The sequence below is a fragment of the Streptopelia decaocto genome, assembly GCF_964273445.1.
Source record: "Streptopelia decaocto genome assembly, chromosome: 4".
Taxonomy (NCBI): Eukaryota; Metazoa; Chordata; class Aves; order Columbiformes; family Columbidae; genus Streptopelia; species Streptopelia decaocto.
In genome coordinates this window covers 22,101,435-22,117,715 of record NC_138658.1, presented here as the reverse complement: position 1 = coordinate 22,117,715, position 16,281 = coordinate 22,101,435, and the positions used below count along the sequence as shown (strand labels likewise).

The following is a 16,281-nucleotide window of genomic DNA, read 5'->3' as shown; positions in this document are numbered from 1 at the left end:
CATTTCATCTATATTTATGCGTGCATTTAATGTGTCATCTGTGAAGGTGCTGAGTGGCCTCAATTCCCAACTATTTCAATAGGAATTAAAGCCATTTAAAGATCAACAGAGTCTTGGGTCTTAAATATTTCAGATGCTATCAAAGATAGCTGAAATTACACTCAGTTGTCAGTACAAATTCTATTCATATGAAAAATCATCTCTTCTAGTCCTTCTTATATTACTTACATCTCGGAAAGAAAAATCTGGCTGGAGCATGTAAGAAAGAAATTTCTAAGTCTATTATATTTTCTTTAACAAGTTCTCCTCATGGAGAAACCAGATTCTAATGGTGAAACAGTGCATGTTAACTGGACCACGTTCCTTGGTCTTCTAAAAGGAAACAACTGAAAAGCTAGCAGAATTTTTATCTATGAATCCATTCATTACTTTACGTTAATGTCCTTAAATGGCAGTCTGAATTGCATGGAAGAAAGAAGAAAAAAAATGGGCAAGGAGGTAGAGATGGAAAGTACTTGACACATCTTATCTGACACATCCTCTGATCTTGATAGAGGGCAACCAGAAGTGCAGAATATAAAAATATACTTACAATTTTCCCTCCTGATCTGTGTTCAAATGGGATCATGGTGAACTTCTTTGTATCTTTCCTATACGTGCAATAGTGCTTCACCCAACTGGAACCAAAGGGAGCAGGCCCTATAGCAAACAGAAGCATTAAGAAGTATGTACTTTTACCAGTTTGTGTATTTTCTTCTCCTGCTTTCCAAAATGATATTTAAGAGTCCTACTTAATTCCTATTATAATCATGCAGTATTTAAAACAAAGGCTTGAATTAAAGACATTACACAAAGTAATACAAATGTTAACCAGTGCTTACTGTTCTAAAAACTGATATATGCAGAAGCTCACACTTACGCTTAATGACAAATGGAAAGAATTATTAATGTATTTTTGTCTCACTACTACAAATAAAATAAATTTTTCCTGTAAAATAAATAAAACTTGGAAACTTTAAGCAGAATACGGAAATCTAGTTTTATACTTGGTAACCTGAAGCTAAATAACTGCAGATTAACACATCTTTGTTGCAAGCTCTACATTATCTGCTGTTTAGGGTCTGATCACATTTTCTGACACCAAAATTCACTCCTAACTACTCGCCAGTACACACCTTACATAGAATACACTTACTTTAAAGCCCACCCTACTGCATACGGTATTATTGAGATTTGCACCATAATGTTTACTGTTAAAACTTGAATTCTGACCCTCACTTATATTAATTCACTTTTTTTTTTTTTTTTTTAAAAAAACGGTCTGCAAAGGAATCTTCTCTTTTGAAGGACTCTGCCTCAGAGTATCACGGAAGCCCTTCACAAGCAGCTCAAACTGGCAGAGGGTTTCACTGCTCCTAACCTAGAATGTCTCACTGCCTCTTCCGAATCCCTTCAGCTGATTCTAAAACCCATGATGACTGAGACCAGCGAACTGATCTCACAGAAAAATAATTTTTCTTATTTTTTTACTGCTAGTTCTCTTAAAACTGATTTCTGAACTCCATAATACCAACATTTCCATAAAGAATGTTGTATAGTCTTTAATTTGCGAAGCGTTTTACAGAAGTCCTTACCTAAACAGTAATCAATTAAACATGATAAAAGTAAAATACCTCATCAGAATAAGCAAAATAATCTTTCTGTGACAGCACACATCTAAAAAATATGATTTCTGCAAAATGTTAAAAAAAAAAAATTACTTTGTGGTCATTCCTGGAGTGGTAAGAGCTCTGTATCCTATTTGGCTTTTTTACTAGAGTGAGAAAGAATTATAAATGTTCAAAGTATTGACAGGATGTGATTTGTGTAACATGCACCCTCACAGCAAGATTTTCAACACTAGCTACCCAGCATATAGCCTGCTTTATTTGAGCATATGATCGCAATAAGGTACTGAAAGCATATAACTGAACCAAGGACATGACAGCCTATTTCATCATACTAAACCAGCCCAATTTTCAGAGGCTAATTCGACAATTCATGTTGCTGTCCGACAACAAATGTTTGACAACTCTAGAGGAAGTCGTTAGTAGATGATTAAAAATAGCATCAAATACATCCTTTCATCAAATAAAACCTCCTCTGAATCCAGTCACCCTTGCCAAGAACTATCACACTTTCAGCACTGTGATCTTCTGAGCCACAGTAACATTGCCATCAGAGATTTCAAACATTTACTCATTACTTTGTTTAATAAACTGTAAATTCTCTGCATCTTCATGTTATCTATAGAAATAAGATTTGCCTGTATGCACAATATGGGCTCTATAGGAATACAAAAAATGCATCTTACTTTTTTCCTGTACATAAAGATAGCCTTCCATTGTGAAGTGATTTGCTCTTTTGTGTTCCTGAGGATTTCTTCTGATCTTGTTCATGAGCTCCTCTACCTCTGACCTTGTTCCTTCAAAACGATTCCGTGTCTAAAACAAGAGGGCAAAAAACATCACTAGAGTTGGAAGAAAGACTTACTCTTCCTGGCAGGCAGGAAGCACCCAAAAAAAAAAAAAAAAAAAAAAGAGAGAGAGAAAACAAAAAGTCCAGTTTATTATTATTCCTGAATGTCACTCATTTCAAAGTTTGCAAGCAGCTGCAAGAGAAATGTTTATTAGAATACTAGTAAAAACAATCAGAAAGTAACCACACCATCCCTAAATTAGACAATGGGACTAGACAAAATAACAGAGCAGCTCACAATTGACACAAGAAATTCTTCAGTTTGGTCTGAAAAACACTGGTAACCGGGGAATAAGCAAATAACAAAAGTAAAATAATCATGGTAATACCTAGTTTCCTCCCCATACCCCCTTGCTCAAATTGCACAAATTGAAAATATGCATTGAACGTGTGTGAAAATTGTTGGTATTTTCCCCAGTTGTCACATGCGTTTTGAGGAAAGTACATACTTCCAGATGCACACTTATGTGTTTCGTTGCTTTTTGAGAGCACCATTATTTTTCTGAAAAAAAGATACAATTCCAAAGATTTTGCCTCGCCTCTTCTTTTTTTTTTTCCCCCCAGGACAAGCACACAGTTGCATACACTGACAAACAATATCATGAATATAAGCAAGTATCTATTCTTGGGCACAGACAGTTAATAGTACACTCCTGACTGGCCATTGGTACATGCTTGGAAGGAACTTATTCATAGGCACAAACACAGCCCATGCAAGCTGATCAGAGCAGCCACCTGTAGCAATAAGTTTCATACAGGAAAACTGAGGATATTCCTTAGGTGATGACTAAGAACAATTGCCTTATTACCTCTAGGCAAAACAATGGCTCTGAACCCTCCCCATATCCATCATCACAATTTCAGGTCACATCTGCTTGTAAATTTTAGAGTTAGACCTGCACATAAAGTCATTTCCAAGGCTCCAAGTAATTTTCTGAACTTCTTTTCACAATTTCCTAGAAAAACTACCTTAAAAGATATACTCCGTACTCAGGGCAAATGCAAAAAAACTGACAGCAATGGAGAGCTCATGCCTAAACCTTCCTGTCTGAGCACTGTTCACTCCTTGGTTAAATGCTTTAAATGATCCTGCTGCCAGTATCTTAGTCTTATCTGTGCAGTGATCACAAATCTGGGTGCGTGAAACACACCCTGGGAATGGTGGGATGGAACACCACAGGGTCCAGAGACCTCAAGAAAATTCCTGTCTCCCTTTGCGCTGTGACGAAGTTGAGCTTAACCAGGCATCAACCACAGCCACTACCCCAGCATGGCTATGCCTCCTCCTCCCAGGGAAGGCCAGGTTTGCTTGCAGGGCAGGAGAGTGTGGCTAAGGCTGCAAGGATCCTTGTGTGGGGTTGGGCACAGAACTGAGATAACAACAGAGAAGTCCTGGGAGCACAAGGGAATCTAGTTGGAGATACAGGATTTTTACAAGAGAATAAGACTGTTTGTTGGAAGAATCACCTTACCAGAGCTTGGGCTACAAAGCTAGGTTGTTTTATTTTTTCTTTCATTTTTTGGGGGAAGTGAGAGGAAGGCAGGGTCTGAGGCAAGGCATGGAGAAGAAACCCACAGCATAATTCTCAAAGTAAAGACAACCTGAATGAAAAGGAGGCCAATTACTACAGCTATGCTGGCAACTCTCCAATCACTCTCCCTATCCAACTAGGCTCTCTGTACTGAATTGTGTAGCTTTCCATTTCTACCATGGTAATCTAGTGTTCTGCCAGTAGCTCGGTCGTACCAGAGCCAAGCCCTAGTTCATTTTTGCTTTGGGATGTTTTGTTCATCTTAAACACACTGTAGAATGTCTCATGTCTTGTCATGATCTTTTCAGATGCTTCCTTCTAGTCTCCTCTTACCTCAGATAGTTAAGTTTTCCCTCCTTTCTCTCTATAGTGTTTTGAAATCCAGGTTATTAATTCTATCTATTCATAAAACTTGAGCTGTAATGCTCAATCTCTTTTGCATTCCCTGGTGCAAGCTACACCACCATTCAATCAATCAAAAAGGCAGCTGCTGAGATTAGCTTGCTTTCTTATTGCTCAACAGTTCTTCAGACCACTTCACTGGCTTTTTTCCATCTATAATCTGAAATCCAGCTCTTCAAAACTGTATCATAGATTCCCACTCATGTTTCATTTCTTGCTTGTCTTGCATCAGCTCCCCCCTGAGGTTCTGTGCAGCTCCTCATTCTGTTAAGCTAAGCACAGAAAAGAAGCAAGTCTGTCCTGAAACTTCTTCCAGAAGCACTAACTTCTGCCATGAAGTCTGCTTTTGAAGTTACCACTATTCAGTTCCCCATCCCAAAATCAACAACAGTTCAAGAGGAAACTTGATAGTTAAACATATGGGAAGAAAATTAAAGGAATGGTATCACAACACATGAATCATGTCACTGTATTACAACAACCATAATCCTCTCTTCTGCTTTCCTATTTCCCTGTTACTGCCTGCCAGTTAAGCCATTTCTAAAAACAGACTGCAGCCTCTGAGAAGTAGTTTCCATGTCTTAATTCCAGGTGCCCTTAGAGGTCAACAAAACAGATGCACAACCATGAATTGCTTGTTTGCAGTAAGGTACACAGTTTGTTCCTCACCAACAGGCCTGTGGTACATCCAGGTTCCTCTGAGGGAGTTTTATTCTTCAACAAATCTCAGAATCAAACAGATCATCTGCCTAGTGACTCTGTCAGTCCCAGCACTTCAGCCTATTACCTTGCTTGCAGCTTTCCCAGTCCTGAGCAGATCACACTGGGCAATGTGTTGGGAGGGCACACTAACAGGTAGCCCGTATGGGTGCTAACACCAAGTCTCCTTATACAGTTCTGTACCCCAAACCAACAGGGATGTTCTTGCCTGAAAAGGGCTCCTTTGAGACAAGCAGAAACTCCAAGTCACACCACTGGCAGAGATGCCAAAGCAAATGCTGACAAGCTCAGCTTTTTTTCTTTCCTTTTCTTAGTTATGGATAATACATCGCTACCACACAATGACCCTCAGACACAACCATCACATACTCTATTTCAAACATACCTAAAACACTGAGAATCTCAGCATTCACCACCTGTCCTCTGAATTCTCCAGTGTTGTATGCATTTTATCAAACTTCATTCTTTTTAAACTCTTTCATGATAATACTTGTGTTATGTCTCTATAAAAAAACTGTAAAAAGGAGTGGGGGTGTCTTACCTGGTGTTTGTTTTTTAGAGAAGTCTTAGAAATTACGAAACAGGAACTCAGTGGAAGTAGCGATCTGTTCAGTGATGTGGTTGGTTAGCCAGGAGATGGCACTATATCCCCAAAGTTCACAGTAAATGCATTAACACTGAGGAAAGTATTGGCAATACAGGTACTGTATACACAGTAACTTAGATGCGCAATTTTATTTTAAAAAATTACAAAGGGATGGATATTAATCTCTACTTACATTTTGTATATTTATCTGCAGGGCCATTTTGTAATGATTGAAGTCTTTAGCAAGTTCATATCCCTGATGATAGAACGTGAACAAACCCTGGAAAAATGATAGCACCTGAAATAAAAACCAAGACTTGTTAGAATGAAAAACTTCATTTGCCAGAATATGATTACCACACATAGTCTTTTTCAGCAAGATCAGAGATGATAAAATGATTACTTTTTAAATAAATTCCAACTAACACTTAGAATTTATGAATAACTATCTAGATCCAAATGATCAGCTACATATATAGAAGTTTTTGAGCGGTCCTGTTTCTGGAACTTTATAAATTATCTCTACTTTAAATTTGACCATAGGCAATGTATATTGCCTGTCTCCCAAACCTTCTCATGTCATGTTTTCCTACAGCTGCTCTGATGCCTATGATATCTGGAATAAATCTTCATGCACAAGGAGGCAATGATCATTCTGTCTTCTAGTCACCTTTTCCCTGGTCATTCCCCTGCCCTGCTAATGACCACATTAAGATGACTTTTGTAACAGAGTCAATTGGTTTGGTTGAAAAAGGAAGCCCTTCCTCCAGTAACTTTACCCATCACTGCCTTTTGTATGCAGATCTGACTCTGTCAGAACCATCAACGATTCACATTGCTGTTTCCGTCTTCAGTGTTTTGATTTGAAAGAATGAACGAGTTATACTATATTGGAAATGGGATGAGGTGCACTACTGCCTACCTCTCCTGTTTGGTTCAGGTTGTTGGAAAGAACAACTCTCTTTGTTAAAGAAAACAAACCAAAGACTGCATTTAATAAAGTCTAAATTCTTATGCAAATAAACCATTTTCAAAAATGCAAAAAACACATACATTTAAAGCAGTATGTACGAGAAGACTAATAAGAATTTGGTACCAAGTGATTTCAGGTTACTATCCTAGTGAAAACTTCAAACACAAATTGAGCAACAAAGTTCAACCCCATCCAGAGAGGGCTTTCAGAAAAGAGAAAGGGATGTGTTTTGAAAACATAATTTGAAGATTGATTGGTCTGGCTCTGACGAAACTTCAAATGGCTTGAAACACAACAATTGAATCCACAGCTATTTAGGATTAAAAAAAAAAAAAAATCTTCATAAAGTTTTCCCATTCCTTGAATACTGTCAATATATTTAAAGCAATTTATTTCCTATTAAGTATTTTAGCAATTTTTTCATACAGGAATAAGCTATATGAAAATATAAAGCTCTCATTAACTCCATAATTACCAGCTACTTTGATTAGGGTCATTTGAGACATTTTTCATTATTACATTAAAATAATTGTATCAGAATAAATGGACAGACTTGGTCTAAAACCATAGACTTCAGAGCATGAATGAATGGAAGTCACATCTACAATCCATCCTCCCTTTATCTCAGTATTATATTTATCTGTTCTCATTTCATAAAGTTGCACTTTTCTATGGAGCTAATGCACATTTCAGAAAATTTTAAAATAAGCTCTTCTCACAGATTTAAGTAAGTCTGGTCAGTACATGTATGATTTTCACTGAAACTCAGTGGAAGCCCTTGATTTGTGCACAGATACAATCGTAATTGAACTCAAATGTATCGGACCACCTGATAATGAGATTCTGTTAAGTCACACAATTGCATACATTTTCTCAGAAAGCAGAGATCCTTGGCTTTCATCCCACTGCATTCCTTCTCCATCCCTTATGAATGTCAGGATAGACTGAATTCACTGGTACTTACAGGTTCCACACACTCAAATTTCTTCCGCTCCTGTATCTCTTGCAACTTGCATACATACTCGAGGGACAGCTCATAGAAGTGTTTTCTATTCTGCTCCACTTGGTTATCTGCCTACATACAGAATATAGATCATGAAGTTTCAAAGATATTTTGCAGACAGTTTCAAAATGACATGTTTAGCATACAAGTGGGAAGTGATATTATTATTTTCTCCAGATCAGGATTTGTTCCTTTACAATGCAGCTAATTCATTTATTTTTAAATGGTTGCAGCAATTCCCTTTTACTAGAGAATGTATGTTGGTTTAAACTATGAGGCTACATTTTTGGAAACGTTCCAATAATATTTCTTCAAGTTTCTTTTCAACAGAACCCAAGCCAAATACATCAGAGTAGGTACTTGTGCACTAATTTAATAGCATTGAAAAGGTGCCTGCCCCAACAGAGAGAGGGCTAGCAGTGTCCTCCATTAGAAAAGGAGGACATAATTTCTCCAGTCAAACTAAAGAAGAAAACGACATTCCTGACACCTTGTGCTCACTGTGACTGGCAAGAAAAGCAAGGAAAAAAAAGTTCACTTATTGGTAAGACACTTCACATATTTCCACAGAGCATCAAATATTTAAAAATGCAACCTTAGTAGATTCAGCTGATTTTTAGCTCAGCCTTGCTGAAATGCCAACATCATACTGATGGTGAACAGTTACATTTCAGCTGCTGTTCATTTGTACATAACTATTTAACTTTCTAGCATGTATCATTTCATTATTATTTATATTATACATATCCACATTAAACTATATAACTTCAAGAACTGATTAACAGAAACCTTCATTAAAATACATTTTTTAAAAGCTACAAAGGGATATTCTAAGTGATTAACACTTAATCTTTTGCCCATGTGATAAATACCAAACACTTCGACACTAAATTACAAAAGAGAACGGAGAAAGGGTTAGGTGAAAGGACCAGACTCACTATCATACACTCTCAGATACTGAGACTAGATCCTTCGGGCTGAACAGTGACTGCTATGCTTTAAGAGGATAAGACAAATTAGCTTCAAGACAGTTTTGCCTTAAGGCATGCTTTGCTGCTCTGTGCTAGAAAGCTGACAGCATCTAATGGGGCCTAACAACAAATGCCATTAAAAAAAAACAAAGCACTGATATGCACATCAATAAGAAAATATGTTTCAAAAAGCCAAGCCATTCCAATGCATCCTGTAAACCATGCAACACAGGATTTGTTTGAGTTGTCAGCAAAGCTTATAATAATATATATGTCAGCATGTACTGAAGTGCAGCCACAGAAAAAAACTATGAAGTGGGTCTACTAGGACATCTCGTAATCAATAGAGAGACTGCCCTATATACACCAAAGCCCCACATAAGCCTGTTTCTTTTTCTCGTCTTTGTTTTTTGGTTGTTTATTGTTTTGGCTGCCTGTTGTCTCCTTCCCTCTCTCCCCCGCCCAAGAATACAACACGCAACACAGCCATTTTATTAATTCTTCTCAGTTCCCCTGTAAATAAATTATCACATCTCAGTTTTCTGAGGCACGAGCCTCCTCGTGCACCCAGCAAGTTGTACTCTACATTGTGTATTGCTGAAGATATATAGAAATAAGACACATACCGAGTCCCAGTGGAACTTCAGTAATATCCCTCCACTAACAGAGTCAAAGGCTATGTTAACGTAAGACACACTACACGGCATGTTTTTCATCAAATTTTTGTCAAATTTATACCTGCATCTTTTATGTACTCTAGTCCAAAACTGACACAACTAGACAAGTATGATACTCAATTAGAAAGCTCTCATGCAATTATATACACCTATTTTCTAAGACTGTACAAGAAAGTTTTTCCTGTTTAGCACTCTGACAACATACTGCAAGTCCTTTTTTTTATTTGCTTATACATTTATACTTCAAAAATAAATGCATAAATGAAAAAGCCTGACTAAAGAATTACAATTTTTTGTTCATGAAACTTTGAAGGATATTTAAAAGAAATCTATTTGCTGATTCTAGTCTTCACACATGCTTTAAAACTTCAGACTATATTTGATACAGCTTAAAAATGCCCATTGTAGACATTCTATATTTTTCTGTTGAGGTTAGATGTCACCACAATTACTACTTTTTCTTTTTTTCTGCATGATTTCTTTGGCAGCCAATCAATTTGATAAAAGTACAAGTTCAGACACATGAGCAATGCCCATTACTTTCAGCAGGACACCTCGACTCCCCAAAAGACATTTTTTTATACAAACAAGGGCCTACGTTGCAAATACAGGGTGCAGGAGTAACATCCTAGTGAAAGTAACAATCAGAGCTCTCATGTTCCTAACTTACTTGCCAGTTACATTAACCATTTTTTACAAAAGATGACGTAGACTATTTAGGATGGGGTAGAGGGCAGGGAGAAGAGTTATCTCTGAGGAAAACCTTCAGTGTTTGATGATGCAAGGCATTCACAGGCCAACCATCAATAATCCTGACAAAATTACATTTCTCTGGAAAAAAAAAAATCCTTCTGCCTACAGCAAGTTTCTGTAGCAGATTTCTCTGCTGCTTTCTCACATACTATTTGCTGTTGCTCCAGAAATAAAAGCTATTACAAATAAGGATGATAAGAAACCCACAGGGACAGAAGGAATGTCAGGCAAAACAGATCTGGTTTTAAATTATAAATTGTCAACAAAGTTTTTTGTAGCACTACGTGATGAAAACAGATCTTCAAAACATGAGAAAGCAAAAAATATAAAATAAAATAAAAACAAACACCAACAATCCACAAAAACACTTCCTTCAGGAATAGAAGTCTTGCTGTACTTTGCATTAACACAGGACACTTAGTCAATACATACAATGCAATGCAAATTACATATATGGTAAAGCCTCATAAGAAAAGCAGTTTTCCATAATATATTTGCATTTTGCTTTTCCCTTAACTATATAAAAAATTAACACTATGTCAGTATTTCATACACACATCAAGCCCTTGATTCAGAACACAGTATACCACCAAGTTTAGCAAATACTGATCTTCTCACCAACCTTTCCAGCTGACAGAAGTTTTTCTTTTACCACTACGAATGCTGGGTTTGCATTTGCATAAAACCTACTTTTCTATTCATAAGTTTCCATAGCTTCCATAAAAAAGAGAGGCAACAATACCTCCTGTAATTGCAGCTCTTTCTTCTTAGCTGATAAACTCAAATGCTTTTCTAACAAACTGTAGTTTTTCTCTGTCTCCTTATCAAACTTCTTCTTTTCCTCCTAGACACAAAAACAAAGTAACATTCATTTATATTTAAAAATGTACAAAAAGCCTCCCTCCTTCTTCCTTCTTTTCAAACTCTACTTAATAAGAAACAAAGAGAAACAAACTATCATAGCTCAAATAACTAAGGAGAAGTATGTTCCCAACTAATTTTAAAAATTCATTTAAAGGCTAACTTGACATGAAATCCCATTGCACCATTATGGTGAGGCTTAGCACACAAATGCTTACATCTTCTAAGTTTAAAAAGTCAGAAAAAAACCACCACATCTTCATTTATTGCATTTTTAATTATTTTCATGGATCATCCATATCATCTTGGGTTTTGACTAGAGAACTTGAAGGGAAATATCAGTTTTACTGAAAAAAAAAGAATTTTCTATCATTGACGGGGGGAAAGCATAGAAAAATCATTTGAGTAAGTACCAACAGTTCCACAGTTCAAAACTGAAAGTGAACACAGTTCCATATTCCTTAGTATTTCTTGATTTTAAAGCCATACAAAGACCAATGTCTGAATTGCTGCTCCTACCAGACGGTCATTGCACCCATGGGGGAAAAAAAATCTCAATAAAATAGAAAAATCACACTAGCAAAAGAGAATCAGTCACAGACATATATGAATGGTATTTGCACGTGTGTGCAAATTGATGTCTCTGGCCATCAAATGCAATGTAAGAGAAAAGGGAGAGCCGTTACATGTTTCTAGGAAATCTTAAGTTCCTTGATCGAAATCAGAAGACGACATTGCAAAACAACCCTTTATTTCCTCAGTTTTAGTTTCTTAACTCTGTGTTAAGACAGAATTCAGCACTGATGAAATCAATGTACCAATTTTGAAGGTATTTTTAGTATCACAATTGCAGTTGAAAATAATCTAAAGTAAGTAAAATCAAATATTATATTCCATATTCAAGAACTGAAACACTTACTCATCAGAAAGATACCAGTTCAACTAAAACATTTTTCTATTATCTGTCAATTTGGAATTTCACTTAGATGTGTTCTACCCAACATACTAGTTAGACTCTACAGACATATTTGCTCATCTTTTTCTCTTAACCTTTCATTTTTAGTAATACAATACATAAGTGAAGCATATTATTGTTCTCTGAAGGACCAGATTCTGAAGATGGAATTCTAATAAAGAGAGGATCTAAACTGTTTAGGATCGCTCCCCAGCACATAATTTTACCAAAAATGCTAATTTTTTTCTGCACTATGAGTCTAAGTAATTCTTTTTAAAAATCAGCCTTACCAACTGAGAAACAATAAGATATGCATATATATTAGTGTGATTAGAGATACATATTAGCATATGGGAAATAAGGAAGAAAGACTGAGGGAGTAAAAGAAATATTTGCATTTATATTAGCAAAATTTCCACTGGTTGGGTCAACATCTGAGTTCTGCCAGAAAAGAAGAGAGCAATTGACTTCTAAACAGGCAAAGCCAGAAACTTTACATATGCAGTTTGGGATTAGAGTAGCAACATCTTTTACCAAGGGGTAATTCAATACAGGTCTCAGCTTCCAGCACTGTGGAGCTAATTTTTTTTCATTTCTTTTTCTTCTTAAGCCTATCTCAGACCATTTCATCAGCTGGGAATGCAAGATACATGACAATCTTAGGCAGCAGATTCAAATTTTATTTTGTTATGATAGAGTATAAATTTTCCCTAAAGCAAATACTACACAATATTCCAGATATATTTCACTACCGGATGCCATAACTTTGTTTTCAGAGCTAAGCAGAATTTTATTTCCAGTGTCAGTAAGTTGATTATATTGGAAAAATATCCAGTTAAGAATATTCTGAGTTAAATATTTTTAGAGGATTTTTATTTAAATATTACATTATTATGCAAGACTGTTCTACTTAAGATCACTACGAATTCCATCCAAAAAAAAAAAGGCTTCAACTTCACAGAAACAATACATAGGGAGATAAAAGGGAAGAAACATCTATCCAAACAAAAAGTGAGATGGAGACTGAATGTAACTTGTCAAGTTAGAAACATCAAGGACAGAATTCTGACTAGGAAATTAATGAAGATCATGACAATTTCAAGTACTGAGAGGTCTCACCCAAAAATGGAAACATTCTTTAACACCAAAAATACTGTTGACATAATGCAGTCATTACAGCTGCTTCTATGACAATAGGTTACATTCGGAACAAATTGTCATTTTCCTTAGAAGACCCCTATGCTACAGGCCAAGTTTTTATTGTTTGTTGGTTGGGATGCCTGATATACATCTCAGAAGTCCATAAGATCACACAAAGCTCATTGTACTATTAAACTGCAATGATATATGATCACAAACACTGATATCATATTCGGAACACGTTAATCATTCCAGCTAAAGTAAAAATGCATAGCACTCTCATAACTGAAACATTATCTTAGCTAGTAAACATTGCTGCTGCTGAAGTCATGGAACTATAACATGAAACATCTGCAGAGTGATAGTTTAGAAATGTACAGATTGAGTTTTTCAATATTATTTTTGTCTTTTTTTAAATATACACAGCGTAGTAACGAACCATAAAAATTTATTGAAAGCTTTCACAAAAAGAAAAAATATTCTGAGATCCTCCATCTGTCTTCTACTCATACAGAGGTAATCAGTTATTAAAAAAAAAAAAAAAAAGTAAAATAAAGGCCATTTCCACTTTGCAGGTTGTTGCAACAACACAATTAAAAGCATACAGATGAGCTCCTTTGGGTAGTTAATATTTTTCAGCCTTTGATTGTGCAACTGCAAGCAAATACAAAGCAGAACAGGGTTACTCATTAGGAAGGAGAGCAGGAGGGCAGGCTGTTAGCAGGTTTGCTCCTATTCCAGACACAGGAGATAAGGGAGGGGGAGGACAGAGGGAAGGGAAAGGACACATTCTTCTCTTGAAACATACTTTCCATTTGTTTCTGAAGCAAGTTCTCAAAGTATTAAAAAAAAAAAAGTGTGAACACATGAAAAATAAACAACAGTATCTCTCTGCCAAACACATGTCATTACTGCAATGCAATCCAAGTAGAAAAATTAAACAAACTTATCTTAAAGGAAAATGAAGGACAAACCTTTACAGCTCCCAGCTGCTCTTTCCTAAATCTTTCCAAAGGTTTGATCAGAGTTTCAGTAACACTGAGTGCCTAAAGAAAAAACAAGAAGCATGGGTTAAGTTTTCGCAGCTGACAGACAAATCACTTCCACATCAGCAATAAAAAGAAAAAAGCAAACAAGCTCTGGGGTAAAATAAAGGAGAAGCATACAAATTAGGAGCCTAAATCCTAACTAAAATAAAAAAAAAAAAAAAAATCACATCTCTGAGTTCAGTCAAGCTTTCAAAATTTCTATAATTTATTTCAACCCACTGTCAGGAAAATTAAATCTAAAACAAATGCAGAAATTTCAGAAATTTACAAGCTGCAGCCAAACTGCAACTGCTTCACTTGTGCCAGTCTTGCAGAACAGGTCAACAGTCTCAAAAACTGAACACAGGAATGAGAGAGAAGACAAATGATTTTCCTTTGGTGACAAAAACAATATCTTGAGTTGCAAACAATAAGCTTTTAACACACAGTTAAAACATTGAGCATTTATATATATATATATAATTTCCAAATATTTACACTTAGTCACATTAAGAAAACCTTAAGTTAACCTAAGTTACAAAATTAGGAGGTGTAAAGTTAAGAAACAAGAGGTTTAGTTGAACAGGTGAGCATCCACCAGTGTACTTATGATAAACACCCTCATAACCATACTAAAAAGAAACAAAAAGGACACAACATACTACAATATACTACAGAAAACTGTAGCTTATTAGATCTGGCCAGCAAACACAGTTGCTTGTTCACATGAAATTTCACCAGAGATGGAGCGGGGTTGGGTTTGGTTTTGATGCAAATAAGACTTAGCATTTTTTCTTTTAAGTTTGAAATTTCAGCAAAGATTGGAACTTCTTGAACTCAACAGCAGCATGGAAAAGATGCCAGGAGCATTGGAGTTGTGTAGGAGCAGGTAGGGTGCTTCCGTTCTCAGTCCTAAGGCAGACCCACAGAGTAAGTCATGCCCAGGACTGGGCTTATCACAGCCCCCGGGCTCAGCTGCCAGGAGTCTAGGCAGAGCACCCTGGAAGCCCACCTCAGATACAATAGAAGGCTTTCTCTCTCTTCCCCCACCCTCAAATGTGAAAAGTTTCAGATAAAATATTGCAAGCTTAACCCAGCCTTCTGGAACACTTCTGAAAAGGTCTTCTCATAAAACACCAGAGGGATGTATTAGAAATCCAGCACAAGGCAAATCTGAATAGCAGTCTGTTCCCACCTCTGCAGCCATGCAGGGGTTACTGTCAGAGTCATCCTCCCAGTTCACTGTAACCAGAGCAACTGGGCCAGGGCAGCACGCTCACCTGGGTAGCTACTTGGAAACCCAAATATCTGGCAAGTCCAGGCCAAACTGCACATTGCATAGTCATCCATAAAACAGACACTTCCAAACTTCAGAGCTCTTGTTCTCATGACCCCAACTTTTTCTTTCTGCATCCATTTGCTGCTTTTGGCAAAAACACTTAATGTGCCCTTCAGTGCACCCTCGGTGGGAGCAAAAGAAAAAGGAAACCTGACAATTTTGTCTTTCAAAAATGTAGAGCAGCACTGGGCTAACCATGGCACAGGAGACCCTTGGATTGAGCTGGAGGGTTAGGAAGGGACAAGAGAGCAACTTCTGCCACATCTCCAGACCAGCAAAGAGATTACCTCAAGAGTTCATCATCCCCAGGCTTTGGGAATGCTCCTGGCAGCTGGAAAACCATTCATGCCCCAAGCTGCCTCTGCTACCACCAAAAGAGAGCCAGACCAGTCAAGTGCCCCAAACAGGAGCTGAAAAGTGGTTCTGCAAAAGATTTAGCCCACCTGGCAGCCTGGGCACATACATCCCAACTACTCCATCAGTTACCTGGAATCTACAGAGCAGTTTTTAGAATACTCGAGTTTTTCAAATTTTGTCAGGCTCCCAAAACCTTCCTGTAAATTCTTAGAGGCTGAAGGGAAACAGCAATTTGGATTTATAATTGGACCAAGCACCAGAAAACGGTTTCCTGGGACTCAGCAGAAGTGCCTGAGGACCACAGGATCCCTCCTTGCTGACTGCAAGGATTCTCACAACTCATAGGAGAGAACTGTTCATGGAAGTGACAGAATAGTCCTTCTGTACTGGAAAACTTTGATAAGCTTAAATTGTTTCTGCTACTTTATTCTATACTGACAAAATGAAGGAGAAAGCAATGAGGCCTC

General features: G+C 37.0%; 1 protein-coding gene across 3 annotated transcripts in view; it reads right to left on the bottom strand.

The window, feature by feature from the left end:
• Positions 1-16,281, bottom strand: part of ARHGAP10 (Rho GTPase activating protein 10) — a 150,623-nt gene that overhangs the window by 84,632 nt on the left and 49,710 nt on the right. For 2 of the 3 annotated variants that reach the window (XM_082050451.1, XM_082050452.1), the window contains exons 4-9: positions 14,065-14,136; positions 10,877-10,978; positions 7,695-7,805; positions 5,951-6,055; positions 2,354-2,483; positions 593-699 (exon numbers count right to left, since the gene is read on the bottom strand). In XM_082050451.1, coding sequence (XP_081906577.1) covers positions 593-699; positions 2,354-2,483; positions 5,951-6,055; positions 7,695-7,805; positions 10,877-10,978; positions 14,065-14,136 — 627 coding nt within the window. The remainder of the gene's footprint in view (positions 1-592; positions 700-2,353; positions 2,484-5,950; positions 6,056-7,694; positions 7,806-10,876; positions 10,979-14,064; positions 14,137-16,281) is intronic. The other variant, XM_082050453.1, reaches the window with a different exon arrangement.